Raw genomic sequence first — 17,677 nt, 5'->3', positions numbered from 1 at the left:
CAAAAACTATGAATTTATTTTATAATAATAACAACTTTTTATTTTTAATATTATATCTTTTTTATTACCTTTATTTTTTTATCAAACTTTTAAATTAATAACTTTTTTTTATTAATTTATTTTAATTTATTTGAAATTAAATAATGAGATCCATTTTTGAAGGTATATAAATCATTACATATAGTGAGTTATAAGAGTTGTGAGAAGAAAAAAACTAAAATAATTATTAACCTCCTTTTTTTAAATTTTTGAATTTTTGTGTAAAAAAAATTTTTCTTTTATTAGTAACTAATTGTAACCATTATAATTACAATGTGTAAACATATATTAGTAAATATCAAAAATAGATGATTATTATAGAAGAGAAGAAAAGATAATGTTATTAAAAGAGTGAAAACTAATTGATAATTTAAAACTAATTATTATTAGAATGCACAAGTTTCAATTAGAGCATCTTGTTGTAAGAGATGGTTCGATTGTCCCGAATGTCACCAAGAGGCATCGGATCACCCACTGAGAAGAACGGAAGAGATCGTTCTAGCCTGTAAAAAGTGTAAAAAAGTATTTAGAAAGAACACCTCTGCCGAGATGGACGAGTCTGACGAGTATTGTCCGCATTGCGATAACCACTATGTGCTGGACGCGAAAACCAAAGAGAAGAAACTGGTCGTTGAATTCCAAGGTTCAAAAGATGTTTTAGATAAGAGAATGAAATTAAGAAGTCAGATATTAGGTTTAGATGACGATGATGAAGAGAGATTAGGTTAGAATATATCTTATCTTCTTTTTTTTCGAGAAATAAAACAAAAACAAAAACAAAACTAAATCAACCGAAAATCAATCAATCAATCAAATTAAAAGTAGTAGTATGACTAGCTATGTTACTATATACAATATTAGTATACTATATATTTTGTATACTAATTTTTATTTTATTTTATTTTTTATTATTACTCCTTCTGTGTACCTTGTTCCATTTCACTTATCTCAATACCTTCTTTATCTAATTTTCTTTGTTTCTATTAATAATTATGATAAATATTAGTATTTTGAGTAAAGCATTGAGATAGATGAATAAAAGATGAATAACATACTTCTTCTTGTTTCATATTATGTTCGTCTAAATGAAATTGATATTTCGATTCGTCGAGACCAAATAAACTTGCAAAACCTTCACCTAACCATACAGCACCATCATATATTTTAGTAGCACCAAAGACTATAGCTGATAGTATTTTAGATTGCTCTTGTGCTACTTGTTTATTATTATTACTATTAGATTGTTCATTATTTTTTATTTCTACTTGATTATCTTCTTTTTTATCTTCTACAACATTATTCGTGTTTGTTGTTGTATTATTATTAATTTCACTCATCTTTAATCTTTTAATTATCTAGATCGATCGATCAAATATAAATCAACATATATTTGAATATTAAACTAATTAATTAAACTCATATAAATTATAACCCTGATGTTTTATAAAAAAAATTGGTTTTAAAAAAATTAAAACAAATAAAAGTTTATTTTTTCTTTAAATTATTTAAATATATTAAAAATATGTTATGTTTATTGATTTAAATATTATCATATGAATGTGATAATAATATACTTATAAATATATGAGATTGGTCATCTTATAAATTTTTGGACGAAAAATAGTTAAAAATTTTATTGGTATCAAAAGTCCACAGCATTAAATATTCATCTTGTCAAATTTAGTCACTCATCTTTTGTTGAGATCTAGTTAAAACTAATAAACTAACTATAAAATGATACCTCCTACTTCAAGAACAGGATCATCGTCGATGGTAAATCATGTAAAGAAGTCCTGGGGGTTCCTCTCCAATAGATTCTTATCTTCAACTCTTGAAGTGATTTCAATGCAACTAGACGGTCAAAACAACATATAAATGATTTTGAATAATAAATTGTTTTTAATGATGTAAGAATTATTGATTAGAAAATTATCTATAATTTTCAGAGATAACTATGTCCAAAGTGGGAGGTGAAAAAAAAAAGAAGAAATAATGTAAAATTTTATTTTATCACTAGTTCCATAATAAGGCATTTTGTTTGTTTGGTAAATTACCAGACACCTTCATCTTCTGGACCCTCTTCTTCTTCTTCAGACTCGATTTGAACCATGACTGGTTTTCTAACTTGAACGTTGTGATTGAATTTCAGCGATGCGGTGAATGCTTGTGTATTACGTAAGTCAATGTAGGTCAGATTGGGAAGATCCAAGAGTGGCAAAACTTTAGCATCTTGAATGTCATTCGAAGAGATATTGAGCGATGTCAGTGTAATCAATTGTGACAAAGTAGTTAAGCAATCACCACGAATTCCAGTGGCCATCAAAGAGAGTGTATGTAAACTAAGAGAAATCAACTTGGAAACACCGATATCTCTCACTCTAGTTCTATCCAAATTCAAAATCACAAGATTTGAACAACCTATAGAAATTAATTAATAAATTAATCAATATAATCATTCATTCAAAACAAAAAAAACAATTAATTAAAACATACCTATGATACTATCGATACTGTCATCAGAAATCTTTGTATTACTGAGTGATAATTCACAGAGATATCGAAGAGGATTTAGTGGGGCAATCGTTGTAATGTTTATATAGTCCGAGAGATCCAATCGTCTGACATTCTGTAATGCATTGAGGTGGGAGATGTGAGCGTCGGAGAGTGAGTCTCTTCCAGGCAGTTTAAGTACAGTCAAATTTGGAAGTCTCTGTAAATTTACAAATCCAGCACCTCCAATCTTTGTTCCGAAAATATCCAAAAGTTTTAATGTTTTACCAAATACTAGTATTTAAATTTTTTGAATAGTTGTTAGCACAAATAAATATTATTTATATAACCATTCCAAACTTACATGTAATAAAAAATAATGATTGATTTCCAATCATTGGACAATTGGAAAGATACAAGCTGACCAGTGGAAGTTTTGTAAGTTTTTGAATCGCTTTTTCGGTGACAGAGGTTGCAGAGAGATTCAAAGTTTCTAGTTTGGTAAAACATGGAATTGCAAAGGTGATTCCTTCGTCTGTAATATTGCATGCAGAAAGATCTAAGAATTTCAACTCGACGAGAGACGACAACAAAGTTAAACCTGAATCTGTAATCTTTGTATTTCTCAATGATAACTCTTCCAATTTAACCATTTCTAAAATTGATTTAATAAAAGTAAATTTAGTCTATAAATCGATATTACATTGCAATAGTAGCTGTGATATATTTACGTTTTAAAGATTTTACTGAAACATTGGTAACTGCACAATCAGTTAAAATCAATGAAGTTAAATGTTCCATTCTCTTGAAATTCTCCATTCCTAAATCTGTTAAATTTTAAATATGATTTGAATTAGTAAGTGTGGAAATGGCTAGTTAGATTGATAGATAATATACCTGTAAAACCAAAGCATGCAACAAGTGAAACCTTTTGAAGATGATACATTCTGGATAAACAATTCTGTAGGAAGTCATTGCTTACGATTAGATGCTGATAGTTCAAGTTTAACTCTTCAATCTTGGCATTTCCCAGTACCATTTGGTCGAGTTTCTTTCTTGATAAACGATGCGACGATATCATTACTTCGATCAAGCGGTGAATGATGAACGATGGCAATAACTTCAAACTCGACTGATAGGGTGTGACATCCAATGCTATCTTATCGAGACAGATATCAATCAGTTGTTTGATCTTTCTGTTGAATACACGTGGTGGAGGCGGTGCTATAGAGTCTAACGGTGGTGATTGTTCTACATTGGTGTATCGCTCACTAATTAAACTGGCGATCTCTTCTTTTGCCTTTGGTGTAGTTTCCTCGGGATTCGATGTCAGCTGGTGACCTTGACCACCGAACACCTGCAACTGATGTTGATGATTCCAACCCATACCTGGTTGCATCATTCCTGGCATCATTCCTGGCATCATTCCTGGCATCATTCCTGGCATCATTCCTGGCATCATTCCCGGCATCATTCCTGGTGGCATTCCAAATGGCTGTGGAGGTTGTTGTGGTTCGTCAAAGTTCTCTTCCTCATCCTCGTCGTCAATATCATCGTTTTGTTGTTGATTCATATTTGTTGTTGTAGTTGTTTGATTTTGTTGATCGACATCAGTTGTTTGTTCATTCTCTTCTTGTTGTTGCTCTTCTTCTTCATCGTTGTTGTTACCACCTAATCTGTATCCAGTAGAACTCCATGGGGTTGGTTTGGCAGCTGGTTTGAACATATGAGCGAAAGGATTTGGTTTCATTGCATGAGGATGTGGCATGGGTGGTAGAAATTGTTGTGGTTGATTCATGACGGGTTGTATGATATCATCCTCCGCTTCATTTTCATCTAACTCTTGTTCGAAATCTTGCAATTCTTCATCTTCCTCTGCTTCTTGTGCTTCTTCATCTAAATATTGAGGTTCAGTTTCATTTGGTTGTTGCTGTGGTGGTGGTGTTGGTGGTTGTTGTTGTTCTAGTTGTTGTTGTTGCTCAGCAACATACTTTGCATGTCTTTGCTTACGAAATTCATTCAAATCATCCATTTCTTTTTAAAATTACCTTAATAAGCAGTGGTTGTGGTTAATGATATAAATAAAAATTGTAAAACAATTATGTTTTATTTTTTAAAACTTATAATTTAATTAATTAAATTTTTAATAATTAATTCCCCACAATTCTTTTATTTTTCTTTAAATTTGAACTTCATTAAAAGAAAATCTCAATGAATTAGAATTTTTTTGGATATTAAAGATATATATTTACTACTCATAAATATTGTGATTTTATTAGAATTACAATATCTCTTTAAAAATATTTAATAATTATATTTATTTAAAACAAAGATATATTTTATTGTTTTGTTTAAGAAAACTTTTTAAATTACCAATCATTAATAAAAAAAAAATTCCAATTTTTCCTAATGATATATGCTCACATCAAGTGATTTAAATCATATTGATTATCTGTTGAATTCCTATTAATTATATTAAACTATTTTAGATAGTCAAACCAAGATTTTTGTTTTTGAAAAATAAAACAATTTAATGTCTAGTCTTATTTTATTTATTTCATTTCATTTTTTTTTTTAAATAATAATACTAAAATAGAAAATGATCACATTTATATTATATTCTAAGTTCATTGTAGAATAAAGTAATCGTAGAATAAAAATAATATATATTTTTGATATTTATGATTTTTTTTGAAGATTTTTCTTTTTAAAGAAATTCTTGAATCACAAATTTATCCTTTAGATTGTAAAGAATAGGTTCGATTTTGTTGAAACTTCATAAGGAACACGAAATTTCAAAAGATGCCTTGAGAGATTTAGAGAATTGAGATTTTTTGTTTTTAAATTAATTTATTTTTAATTTTTTTATTTTTCAATAGTTTTTTGATCTGAACATTATTGAAGTTATTGTTTATTTATGTTTGTTATCAAGAATCTTCATTCTAGAAATCAATTACTAAATAGTTGCAACTACAACATCGGTTATCGATTCAATTTTTTTACAACTTTCAAATCAAGATATAATACAACAACAACAATGTTTGAACCATCCGCTACTTTGTCAAATGGAAACAAGATACCATTAGTTGGTTTTGGGTAGGTAGATAGTTGTTGTTGTTGAATGAATGAATGAATGTTTGTAATTTTAATAATATTATTGTTTGTTTGTTTTTTTTTAGTACATGGAAATCAGAGAATAATAAAGTTGGTGAAGCCGTTAAGCTTGCTCTAGAGAATGGATGTCGTCACATCGATTGTGCCGCCGTCTATGGTAATGAGAAAGAGGTTGGTGAAGCATTCAAGAGTGTATTCGATCAAGGAAAGATCAGCCGTGACGATGTCTTTATCACTTCTAAGCTCTACAATACATGCCACGAGAGACACTTGGTCAGAAAGCACTGTGAGATCACCTTGCGTGACTTGCAATTGAAGCAGTTGGATCTCTACTTGGTTCACTGGCCAATGGCATTCGAATACACCGGTGAGTCACTCGAGGATCCAACCAACGACGACGGTTCCGCCAAGACCATCAACGTGCCCATCCGTGAGACCTGGGAGGAGATGGAGAAGTTGGTCGAAGCCGGTTTGGTAAAGTCGATCGGTATCTCCAATTTCAATGTCCAAGCAATCAGCGATTTGCTCACCTACGCCAAGATCAAGCCAGTCGTTAACCAAGTCGAGTTGCACCCATACAACTCGCAGCCAGATCTCAAGAACTACTGTGAGAAGGTCGGTATTCACTTGACTGCCTACAGTCCATTGGGTAGTGGAAAGTACGTCGACGACAAGACTGTTGCCGAGCTCGCCGACACCTACAAGAAGTCGATTCCAAACATTCTCTGCAGATGGGCTGTCCAAGTTGGATTCTCTGTCATCCCAAAGAGTGTCACACCAGCACGTATCATCGATAACCTTCAAATTACAGATTTCGTCATCAACGATAGCGACATGGAGAAATTAAACACATTGAACAAACGTGAGAGAACTTGCGATCCAAAATATTTCTGGGGTGTTCCAATCTTTGATTAAAAAAAAAATATAAAATAAAATAACAAATAAACAATATAAAATTATTCGAAATTACATGTATACATATCTATCTAATTGACTATTATCATAATATAAATATATATTTTATTATAAATTAACTATTTAAATTATTTTCTTCATCATCTGGTTTTGATTTTGATTTTGTTGTAAAAGTCGATTCGTCTTTGTCTTTGTAGTCGTTATTATTATTATTATTCTTTGTTGTTGTTTCAAATGTAACAATATTGATATTTTTTAAGTCGTTTGTGCTCTCTTCTTTGGAGCAGCTCTCAATATCAATGTTTTGAATATTTGTTGTTGTTTCTGGTTGTGTTTGCTGTTGCTGTTGTTGTTCAGTTGTTTTTTCGACCGGTTTCATTTTAATGCTGGAACTGGTTGATTTTCTTGAAGTTGTGTTGGTTGTCGGTGTGATTGAACTGGAAGGTGTGTTTGAGTAGGTAAGGTTGAATGACCAACTTACACCAATCTTACTCATAAAGTATAAAACTAATTTCGATTGTTTAAATACTTTAATGTTATTAGAATCCAAGCCATATGCCAAGAATCCAACTACTCCATTGTTGGCTGTAACGATTGCCAACACCAATCTAAGACTGAAATCTGGAAGATCTCTTTCACATTTCGACTCTCCATATCTAATCAAACAAACAAACCAAGCTGTTAAAAGTTTTGAATACTCTTCATCTTTAGCCATCGCATAGAATTTATAAACTGAAACATAAACAAAATTAAATAAAATAATTATCATAATTAAAATTTGTTTTGTCTAGAAAATAATTTAGAAAATTATAAACTTGTTAGTTATTATTAAATAAAATATTGTCATTATTAATTTTATAGTTACATTATAAATTAAAACTACTTTATCTCTTAAAACATTATATAACTAAATAAAAATAAAATTTAAATTAGAATATTTTTTAAACAATACTTTTTTTTAATTTAATAGTTACAGAATATATTTTATAACAAGAATAAATTGTAGTGAATAAAACAAATAATAAACAAATCCATGATGGTACTAAAGATAAGTAAAAAGATAACTAAAAGTTAGATTAAAATTATAATGATTTTAAAAAGATTCAATGTTTCTTACCATAAAAATTAAAGTATTGCCATAAACCATTGTTGTTTGAATTTATCCAACATCCAATAGTGGTTGGTGAAGAATTATAAGTTGACCCCGTTAAAGGAACTATCGTTAATATTAATGCTAATGACCATACTAGAACTCTATGATAGTTAAAATATTTATTCTGTTCCATTCTGATTGTCTTGAAAAAATCATATGAGAGAACAACCCACCAAAAAATGAGCGAAGTAATTCCAAATTGAAATATTGTACCATTCATAACACAGATGGGATCTGATTGCGTCATATACCTATGATTTTCACCACAATATAAATCTCTTTGAGGATTCTATGATTTAATTAAGAAAAAAAAAATTAGAAATTTGATTTAATATTAAAATTGAAATGTCTTATCTACTTACATCCATAAAATAAGAAATACAAACTAAGGTATTTGATATTCCAAAAGACAAAATGATTTCCATTCTATGAGTTATTTCATTAGGTAATATGCCATAGAATACTATTAAGAATAGACCAGATAGAAAACTTAATGAGTTTATAGCGGTTTGAACATAATAGAGTAACCTCATTTTTTTATCTGACCACAAACTAAACGGACAAGGTAAAGCACATCTTCCCTCAATAATATAATATCCATTTATATCTGTCATTTCATCAGTTATATAAACCAAAGGAGCTGGACAATGAGGTGTACCTTTTAATAAAATATATAATTATTAAACAAAGAAAAAATAGAAAACTTAAACTAAATTTACCTGGATTATAATTTGTAGTACATTCTGTATATACAGAATCACTTCCATTTACGTTAGTGAGATTGAAATATTCTCCAGGATCAGGATATATTCTACCAGCAACTCCTACATATTCGCAACTCATCTGAGGAATCATATCATATAACTGTGAACCATTACACACTTCTCTTGTTTTATCTAGAATAAAAAAAAATTTATTAATATTGAAAATATATTAAAATAATAGATCTTAAATTCTACTTACAACATAGACTCACACATGGTTTATAAGGAAGTGCAACCGGTGGTGTAGTACTGTTTATTGTAACACAAAGAGGGTAATTCTTTTGAATATGTTAATTCATCCAATCTTAAATAGTTAAAATAAAATAATAAAATAATCTTACAACAGCACAAATAAGTCTATACGACTCTCTGAAGCAACTATCATTTTCTGAGGCAAAACCAACTGCACTAGAGGCCGTATATATATCGGCCAACATTACAGATTCATTCTTTACCATCGGATTAACATAGACATAGGTGCCAGGAGAGATAATGCCATAACACGGTGAACTTTCGTCTAACAATTGACATTTTCCTGCAATTAATGTGTTTAGCTCCACATACTTGGAGCCGACTGAAAGGTCCAAACAAAATCCAAAAAAAAATAATAAAACTAAAAAATTATCTATTGTTTATTCAATTTATTTATAAAATTTGGGTATTAAAATACATTTAAGAAGATATATTAATGAAAATTTTAAATATTTACAACTATAAATGAATCGCAATGACAAATGTAATGACATTTATATTTAAAAAAATAAAACAGTAATAATAATTTAAATAAAATTATGAACCAAACATTAAAATTTAAAAAATTAATATTATAAAGTTTACTATGACTATTATTTCAGTTTTTTTTGTTATTGTCGTTGTTTATGTTTCTAACTAGATATAAATTATATATATTATTAATTTAATTAAAAATAAAAATTGGTGTGTATGAAATAGTAAAGGTTTTGATTATTATATAATTATATAATTAAAATATATTATAAAATTTATTATTATTTTTTTTAAATTAAAAATTTGTTTATTTGATCATCAAAAACAAAATATGTGTTATGTTGATCACCATAAATCACAGTGTGAATCATTTTTAAAAAATGATTACTAGTTTTGTACAGATAATATGCGGGTGATTTATATTTGATCACCACAAACAATTTTTTTTGATCATCATATAAATCTGTCATGTGGGTATAATGCCCATAAATCTGAAAACTTTAAACATTTTTTTTCATCTATTTATTGCTATCAGGTCCCAAAAGTTATTTTTATAAATAGTTTTTTGTTTTTGTGTTATATATATGTACTGTTTATTATTAAGATTTAGTGAATTGTAGTTTGTTGTTTACCTTTTTTTTTTTATGTTTATTTTATTTTGTAAAAAACAATTCTATGAAAAATGTGTTTTTCTGCTTCTTCAACACCAATCAACAAAACCTGACTACTTTTTGACCTTTTTAATTGTGTTTAAACTGTACGAATTCTTCATTCACTTTGAAAAGTTTAGTTTAGTTTTTTAATTGTTTGAAAAGGAATGATTTATTGTTTTAATTTAAACATTAAGAAATTCTCATGCATTTTGAAAAGTTTAGTTTAGTTTGCAAAATTTGTAATGATTTAATTATAATGGTGTTAGGTGAATTTATACCGATGACAATACTCTTTTTGGGATGAGGAACTCTTCTTCTTTCTTTGATTATATCGTTTTTATTGTTGTTGTTATTGTTATATAATAGTTGATTTTTGTTGAAATCGGCTGTTTTTTTTTTTTTTTTTTGTAAATTTGATATTGGTATTGTTTGTTTGTTTGTTTGTTTGTTTGTTGTTTGAAGTTTTGGTAGGAGATTAGGCGGATTGAAAAAATTTAATGAGCCAACATGAGTTTCATCTTTGCAATGGCTAAAGCTGGGTTGAGTCCTTTTGGACAAACACGTGTACAATTCAAAATAGTGTGACATTTATAGATCTTGAGATTGTCCGATGAAATATTGGCGAGTCTCTCACGTTGAATAGAGTCACGGGAATCTGAAATCCAACGGAATGCCTGCAAGAGAACGGCTGGTCCGAGGTATCCACCGTCACCACCCTCTGACCACCAGTAGGATGGACACGATGTCGAGCAACATGCACACAAGATACACTCATAGAGACCATCTAATTTATGTCTGTTTTCCTTTGATTGAAGAATCTACATACACACAACCAACCAATTACAATATTAGTTTCAACAATGATAACAACAACAACAACAACAAATGTAAAACATTAAATGTATAAACACATACCTCTTTACCATTGTATCTTGGAGCATCTGGGGATGGCTCTAACCATGGCTTAACGGATTTGTGTTGTTGATAGAAGTGAGTAAGATCTGGTACCAAATCTCTTACGACGTGCATATGTGGGAGTGGATAGATGGCAATTGAACCACCATCAATAGCATCGGTTGTCTTCTTAATACATGCAAGTGTATTTGAACCAGAGATATTCATTGCACAACTAATTAATTAATTATTGTATTTAATAATTATTATTATTATTATTAATTGATTTGATTTGATTTGATTTAATTTGATTAAGTATTATAATATATCATACCTTCCACAAATACCCTCACGACATGAACGACGGAAAGTCAAAGTTGGATCTTGAGTGTTCTTAATGTGAATGAGAGCATCCAAAATCATTGGACCACATTCCTTGAGGTTCAAATTGTAGGTTTGTACGTATGGTTTCTTCTCTGATTCCTCGCTGTAACGATAGATCTTGATTGCAACAACTATAAATATTGAATATAACATTTATATTAGCAAAAAATATCAAATGTTTGTGAACTAGCTTAACAAATCTATTGAATCAAAATATTATATGACATTTCATGAAAATGATTATTACTATTATAGCTATTATTCAACAAACATATAATCATCTATAACCATTACTATTTCTATTGTCGTTGTTGTTGCTGCTGCTGTATATCTTGATTCAATTTAATATTTTGATTCAATAGATTCGATTCTAATTTTCGTTTGATTTGATTCATACCATTCTTGTCAGCTGCTGTTGAATCTGTGTTATATATATATATATATATATATATATATATATATATATATATATATATATATATATATATATATATATATATAATATAGATATTAATTAAAAGTTATGAATTAGTTTCGTTTTTCATTTATTAAAACAAATTACAACAATTCCCCTATGAGATGTTTAGTGTTCGGTGGTGGTATTGCACTCAAGCACCTCTCATACATACAGTTAAGAGCACCAGTAAATGGAGATACGGTAGTTCTACCGAAAATAGAAGAGATTGATCTCTTTGTAATATTAGACAACATGTTTGATTGTTCCTAAATATATATATTAATGTAATAATATAAAAAAAAACTGATCAGATGAATTTATTTTATTTTTTATTTTTTTTAACCTATTTTTTTGTTGATGAAAGTGAAAAAAAAAAATCAAATTTCATTTTCCTAAATTTTTTGAAGTTCAAAAAACAAAAACTTTAATGTCTGGTCCTGTTTGAATCAAATAACAATAACAATAATAATCAGGTTTAAAATTATATATTTTGATAAATAATTGGTTTGGTTTCAAATATTTTTGTAAAATTAAGATCTTAGTAATAAAAAATCTACAATTTTCTTTCTTTTCTATTTTGTTTGTGTTTTTTTGCAAATTCACAAACATGTATTTGATTGTGAAGAATTTTTCTTTTAAAAGAAAATCACCCAATAATTTTTGATGGCTCAAATCATTTTCAAATTAAAAATTTTATTTTATTTTATTTTTTTCATGATTAAAAATAAATTACCACCATGAAGTTTTACTAATCAATACGACAGAAATTGATTTCAAAACAAATAGTTTGTAATTACACTAAGATATATATAGATAAATAAAGATATAAAGAATGAATATTCAAAATCCACAAAAAATTAAAGAAGCACTCGAGCACTACAAGAGAGCTGACAATGTCTCTGATTGGATCGTTCTTGGATATACATCACCAACCACCGTAGAGTTGGTTGCCACTGGATCGGGTGGTGCTGCCACTCTCTCCAAACAATTGGATGACTCAAAGGTACTCTACATTTTGGTAAAGGAGGAATACGACGAATCAGATCCAGGTTTCAAGGAGGGTGTCATTGGAAACAAGGCAAATTCAAAGGATATTTTCATCGCTTGGACAGGTCCAAAGGTTGGAATCATCGAAAAGGGTAAAAAGAAATCACACGTTGGAGATGCCAAAGCTTGTTTCCAAGTAAGTAACTCAAGTTTTAAACTATTTATTGAATTTATTTAATAAATATTAATCGTTTCTTTTTTTCTTTATCTTTTCTTAAATAATAGCCATTCCATGCTGAACTCACTGCTGTCAACTCTGCTCACTTTAACGATAGAGTTATTAAAGATAAGGCCAACCCACTCTCTGGTAGCCACATCATCGATTAAAAAAAAAACAAAACAAAAAACTAGTACTTTTAATTTAAACTATAAAAAACCCTTAAAAAATGTTATATATAATATTAGTTTAAAATCTTTACGCTTTGTTTTGACATGATAAACTAACTCATCTTATTTAATTTATTCTTAAATGATTTAATTAATTAATTAATTTTATTAGAAAATGAATAGACACAGTTCCTTTCTTTTCTAATTTATTTGAAAATAGACATTAAGCTGTTGGTTTAAATTGTTGGTCGGTGTGGTTAGAAAATCAAACCCACCCGAAGAATTCTTTTTTTTTTTGCTTTTTGTTTTTTGTTTTAACAACCTGGTTAAAGACTTTGTTTTATCTATCTCTTGAAATCGCTTAGAAATGATATGATATTAATTAATATTGATTTGATTTGAATGATTGATTATGAGAGTTTTAAAAAATATTTTATTTATTTATTATTATTTAACAGGCACAGTTGTTTCCTTGGTTGGGCTTTTTAGTATCACTTGAAATGTCAACTGGTGTACCGATACTAGGTGAGTTATCGTCGTGGCCTGATGGAGCACCGATTGGAGTTGGACGGCTCATTGAATGACAAATTTGTGTTAAAATAGTTTGGAATGCAACATCTACATTGCTAGAGTCAAGAGCTATATAATATAAATAATAATATGATTAGTAAGACTGTTGCTGATTTCGTTGTCGTACTAATCAATCGATTGATCGATCGATTGATTCAACCATCAATGACATATTAATATTATTGATGATTGAATCGACGGATCGATAGATTGATTAGATGTTTGTTTAAAAAAAAAAACACAATACCTGATGTCTCAATAAATAATAACTTGTGTTTCTCTGCAAATTCTTTAGCTTCGTCTGTGGAGACCTCACGCAAATGTCTCAAATCACTCTTATTTCCAACCAACATAATTTCAATATCGAAATTACGATCTGCATTCTCACGAAGCTCTGTCAACCATCTCTCTACACTCTTGTAAGTTGCTTGCTTTGCGATATCGTAAACAAGTAAAGCACCAACAGCACCACGATAGTATCTATTGTGATTATTATTGTTATTAAGTAAAAATAAAAAGAAATAACAAACAAAAAGATTAGTAAATTATATTATTATTATTCTTTATATTAATAATACATACGCTGATGTAATAGCTCTATATCTTTCTTGACCAGCTATATATAGTTTTTATAATAATAGTAGTAATAGTTTAATGTTAATATCAATTTTGCAATTATGATTTAATGTGAAGTTCACAATAATCGGTCGGTCAGTCGATTAACTCGACCAACTTAACGGTTATGCTGATAACAAAGTTTAAATTTACATACCTGTATCCCAAATTTGAGCTTTGATAGTTTTTCCTTCTGTTACAATGGTTCTAGTGGCAAACTCTACACCAATGGTAGATTTTGTTTCAAGGTTGAATTCATTACGAGTGAATCTAGATAATAGGTTACTCTTTCCGACACCACTGTCTCCAATGAGCACGACTATTCGAATAGTAAATCAAACGAGTTTTTATGTCAGTTTCTGTAGTTATCCTGTTTATTCGATTCTATACAATCTCTATCTCTGTCTCTATCATCGTATATACATACTTTTATATAAGTAATCATAATCTTCTTGACCAGTTAATTTGTTTGACATTTTGTTATTGTTGTTTTTACTGTTGTTATATTATTTTTGTACTCTAATAATAATAATAATAATAATAGTGGTAGTAGTAGTTTATCGTTAATTTATTGTTATTGTTTTTATTAAATATCTAATATCGAATAGTTTTATTAAATACTTACAATAAGAGAAAAAAAGTGTATATATATGTGATTGATTTTGATATCAATTTAAAATAAAATAAAATTTAAATAAAATTTAAATTAAAAAAAAATAGATAGATAGATAGATAGGATTATACTGAGTGTGAATATTGAAATAGTAATAATAATTATATATTTTTATTTTTTGATAAATAAAAATTAATTATAATAATAAATAAATAAATTAAAAAGAATAATAATAAAAAAAAATAGAATAAGAAGAAAAAGAGGAAAGTATGATGTTGGTTGGTTTGATTAATTTGGTTTTGTTTTTTATTATTATTATTTTTTAATAATGTTGAGTGAGTGTTTTGCTAGTGAAAAAAACAAAAAAAAAAATAAAAAAATTAATTTTATCAAAAAAATAGTTTGTTGTTGTAAAAAAAATTTGAATTTATTTCAAAATCATTACAAACAAAGCACTTTTCTCACACCCTATTTCACCATAAAAAATAATACAAAAACCATTCAATTACCAGAGTTAACGATTCACCGCAATTTCAATGAAAAAATTTTGTCAATAAAGTACGTTGACAGGGTGGAATCACTTTAAAAAAAGCAAAAAAAAAAAAGAACATAAAGGAATTTAATTCCAAAAGACACACCAAGACGAGGGTTTTTTTTTCTTTATTATAGCGCCAAAAATTAGTCCATCACCCTTTATTTTTTTTTTAATGAGGTAAGAAATTTTTTATTATTAGGTTATAAAAAAACAACAAAAAAAAAAAAAAAAGAGTAAATCACTTCGATTTGCACAAAAAAAAAAGGAGTGAATTAATTTTAAAATAATTAATTAATTTTGTTTATTTTATTTATTTATCTTTAATATCAATTGTTATCCAATTGAAATTGAAAGTATTGGGTGATCCAATGTGAACTTGAGTGTTGTTTGAATGGCCAATGTCCCAGTCGCTCCATTTGAATGGCTGGCAATCGGGTGTGACAGTCATTCCAGAAATAGAAGAGATCAGATTTTGTTGCATCATAGCGTAAGATGAGATTTTCGAGTCGATACCTCCATGTGGTCCAATGTATGACCATCCGAACGGCTCGTTTGGACCCGATCCCAAATCGTAGCGTGCTGAGATAGCATTTCCTGGATAGCCTTGACTGAATGGATCGGTTTTATAATTGTTTCGTGTCATGATTGATTGCATGTCACTTAGTGAATACACTTGATTGCTATCTCTTCTGAAAATTTTAGCACGTGGGTTCAACTCGTAGGTGAACACATCGCCATAGAGTTGCTCGTAGTAATTGTATCCCAGTGCATTGTAGAGATCGGGGAAGTAAGGACGGTTGTACGACGGCCAATATCCAAGTGCCAAATAGCTTGTCATATCCTGTGAAGTGTAGTCACCCGGAATCTGCTCGATAATCCAGAGAGTATTTGGCTTTAGAATTTCAAAGGGTGTGAACAGCTTGTAGTCAACGATCATCCATTGATTGTTATAGGTTCCACTGTTGTATTGTATGAAGTTCTCAGTCCACTCTTGTCCGGTGTTGGAGAGTCGATTGGCAACGAGTGAACGCACCCAATACATTAGCGAGTTGGCTGTGACATATTGGTAGAGTGAAGTGTTGAGAACGTTGTTGGTTGTTTCTATAGAAACGAGTTGAGTTGTTGGGATCTGGAAAAAGTCGTCGTCCGATGTCAGCACACCGGCATACGAAGCAAAAACAACCTCAGTTCCTGGCACACTTGGATCGGGAATAATAACTCTCTTGAAAATACGGTATCCCGCTGTGAAGTAACTTCCCCATGTTGTATGGGAGATATACAACTCTGAGAAATCGGGTGGAACACGCACCAGCGCCGAACATCTACCTTTGGTAGCCATCAATCGTTCCACTTGTTCCAGAGTCATCGTTCTGGAAATATATTCCGTCTTGTTTGGCGCGCTTTCATACTGGAGGTATCCTATGATATCGTCGAGATCACCTGCCAACTGAAGAAGCAACAGTGTATCGAAATCCAGCTGCTTGTCAGAATCTGCACCGGCTTGGTAACCTTTAGCGAAACCTTCGAATTGCTGAATCACATTGTAGACCTGTTGGTCGTAGAGCGACGAAGATGAAGACGGACCGAAATTGTTCGTCATCCATTTGTAGTTGGTCAGCATAAACTCATTGAGTAGATTGGAGTCGACTTGACCAACAATATCATTGGCAATCCATGCCACCGAGTAATTATAAGTGGTACTCCAAGTGAGATATCCCTCCAAGAAACCAGCACCAGCATAGTAAAGTGAAGCATTTCCAGAATTCATATCCGAATTCATTTCAATATACAATTTATTCCAACCATCTTTTTCGATATCAACTTTATAATATCCCCATCTATATATTCATTAATTATTTATTAATTATGAAATTAATATATATATGCTTATCTAGATAATTATTTAATCATACCCCAATGCATTCTTATTTAAACCATTTTCAATTTGAAAGTTTTCATTGATTGAATACCATTCCGGTTTGTCTTCTAATTTATATTTGTCGTCTTTCTCGATATCTAGATTGAGTGTACACTGTACAATATTGATGAGCGCTACAAATACTACAAGTAGTATTGTAGTTGTTCTTATTTTATACATATTATATTATTATATTTACAATAAGAAACAAAAGAGTCTCTTACTTATTCTTCACCTTTTAAAGCAAAATCAAGTTATTGAGTGTGATATTTTTTTCAATAAAATATCTTAATTAAAAATAAATAAAATATCCACTTTAAATTTTTTTGATGGGTTTTTTGATTACCAGGCGAAAGAAAAGTATCTTACAAGGGGGTGGTGAGTATTAAATTTAAGACGATAATGTAAATCCCAAACCAGGATAGGATAGGATTGTACTATTAATTAATACATCATATCGTGT

The 17,677-nt window shown here is 29.5% G+C and overlaps 10 protein-coding genes across 10 annotated transcripts; 3 read left to right on the top strand and 7 right to left on the bottom strand.

Annotated features, from left to right (window-relative positions):
* Positions 1 to 312: 312 nt before the first annotated feature.
* PPL_01798 (CHY zinc finger protein) lies at positions 313 to 768 on the top strand (the record flags this gene model as incomplete). The annotated part of the gene is made up of 2 exons (XM_020572799.1): positions 313 to 330; positions 430 to 768. 2 exons carry the CDS (start codon positions 313 to 315, stop codon positions 766 to 768), a joined length of 357 nt encoding a protein of 118 aa, XP_020436916.1.
* Positions 769 to 841: 73 nt separating this feature from the next.
* PPL_01797 (uncharacterized protein) lies at positions 842 to 1,376 on the bottom strand (the record flags this gene model as incomplete). The annotated part of the gene is made up of 3 exons (XM_020572798.1): positions 842 to 884; positions 955 to 1,019; positions 1,095 to 1,376. 3 exons carry the CDS (start codon positions 1,374 to 1,376, stop codon positions 842 to 844), a joined length of 390 nt encoding a protein of 129 aa, XP_020436915.1.
* Positions 1,377 to 1,719: 343 nt separating this feature from the next.
* PPL_01796 (leucine-rich repeat domain-containing protein) lies at positions 1,720 to 4,561 on the bottom strand (the record flags this gene model as incomplete). The annotated part of the gene is made up of 6 exons (XM_020572797.1): positions 1,720 to 1,762; positions 2,094 to 2,457; positions 2,533 to 2,823; positions 2,894 to 3,184; positions 3,261 to 3,356; positions 3,427 to 4,561. The coding sequence occupies 6 exons, from the start codon at positions 4,559 to 4,561 to the stop codon at positions 1,720 to 1,722; spliced, it is 2,220 nt and encodes a 739-aa protein (XP_020436914.1).
* A 1,005-nt stretch (positions 4,562 to 5,566) lies between these two features.
* alrB (aldo/keto reductase family protein) lies at positions 5,567 to 6,558 on the top strand (the record flags this gene model as incomplete). The annotated part of the gene is made up of 2 exons (XM_020572796.1): positions 5,567 to 5,625; positions 5,709 to 6,558. 2 exons carry the CDS (start codon positions 5,567 to 5,569, stop codon positions 6,556 to 6,558), a joined length of 909 nt encoding a protein of 302 aa, XP_020436913.1.
* Positions 6,559 to 6,673: 115 nt separating this feature from the next.
* PPL_01794 (uncharacterized protein) lies at positions 6,674 to 9,221 on the bottom strand (the record flags this gene model as incomplete). Its single annotated transcript, XM_020572795.1, has 10 exons — positions 6,674 to 7,345; positions 7,424 to 7,465; positions 7,533 to 7,600; positions 7,676 to 7,812; positions 7,963 to 8,000; positions 8,074 to 8,369; positions 8,431 to 8,607; positions 8,675 to 8,753; positions 8,817 to 8,992; positions 9,185 to 9,221. 10 exons carry the CDS (start codon positions 9,219 to 9,221, stop codon positions 6,674 to 6,676), a joined length of 1,722 nt encoding a protein of 573 aa, XP_020436912.1.
* Positions 9,222 to 10,348: 1,127 nt separating this feature from the next.
* On the bottom strand, positions 10,349 to 11,285 carry sdhB (succinate dehydrogenase; the record flags this gene model as incomplete). The annotated part of the gene is made up of 3 exons (XM_020572794.1): positions 10,349 to 10,657; positions 10,770 to 10,983; positions 11,083 to 11,285. 3 exons carry the CDS (start codon positions 11,283 to 11,285, stop codon positions 10,349 to 10,351), a joined length of 726 nt encoding a protein of 241 aa, XP_020436911.1.
* A 146-nt stretch (positions 11,286 to 11,431) lies between these two features.
* On the bottom strand, positions 11,432 to 11,843 carry PPL_01792 (uncharacterized protein; the record flags this gene model as incomplete). The annotated part of the gene is made up of 2 exons (XM_020572793.1): positions 11,432 to 11,553; positions 11,762 to 11,843. 2 exons carry the CDS (start codon positions 11,841 to 11,843, stop codon positions 11,432 to 11,434), a joined length of 204 nt encoding a protein of 67 aa, XP_020436910.1.
* Positions 11,844 to 12,421: 578 nt separating this feature from the next.
* PPL_01791 (coactosin family protein) lies at positions 12,422 to 12,963 on the top strand (the record flags this gene model as incomplete). The annotated part of the gene is made up of 2 exons (XM_020572792.1): positions 12,422 to 12,772; positions 12,862 to 12,963. 2 exons carry the CDS (start codon positions 12,422 to 12,424, stop codon positions 12,961 to 12,963), a joined length of 453 nt encoding a protein of 150 aa, XP_020436909.1.
* A 451-nt stretch (positions 12,964 to 13,414) lies between these two features.
* rab11A (Rab family GTPase) lies at positions 13,415 to 14,624 on the bottom strand (the record flags this gene model as incomplete). The annotated part of the gene is made up of 5 exons (XM_020572791.1): positions 13,415 to 13,602; positions 13,781 to 14,013; positions 14,116 to 14,149; positions 14,306 to 14,467; positions 14,576 to 14,624. 5 exons carry the CDS (start codon positions 14,622 to 14,624, stop codon positions 13,415 to 13,417), a joined length of 666 nt encoding a protein of 221 aa, XP_020436908.1.
* A 982-nt stretch (positions 14,625 to 15,606) lies between these two features.
* Positions 15,607 to 17,394, bottom strand: plbF (phospholipase B-like protein; the record flags this gene model as incomplete). The annotated part of the gene is made up of 3 exons (XM_020572790.1): positions 15,607 to 17,134; positions 17,210 to 17,328; positions 17,359 to 17,394. 3 exons carry the CDS (start codon positions 17,392 to 17,394, stop codon positions 15,607 to 15,609), a joined length of 1,683 nt encoding a protein of 560 aa, XP_020436907.1.
* Positions 17,395 to 17,677: the final 283 nt, after the last annotated feature.

Source organism: Heterostelium album, assembly GCF_000004825.1.
Source record: "Heterostelium album PN500 unplaced genomic scaffold PPL_scaffold2, whole genome shotgun sequence".
NCBI classification, from domain to species: Eukaryota; Evosea; class Eumycetozoa; order Acytosteliales; family Acytosteliaceae; genus Heterostelium; species Heterostelium album.
Note: the sequence above shows the minus strand (reverse complement) of the source record. Positions and strands in the feature narration are given on the sequence as shown.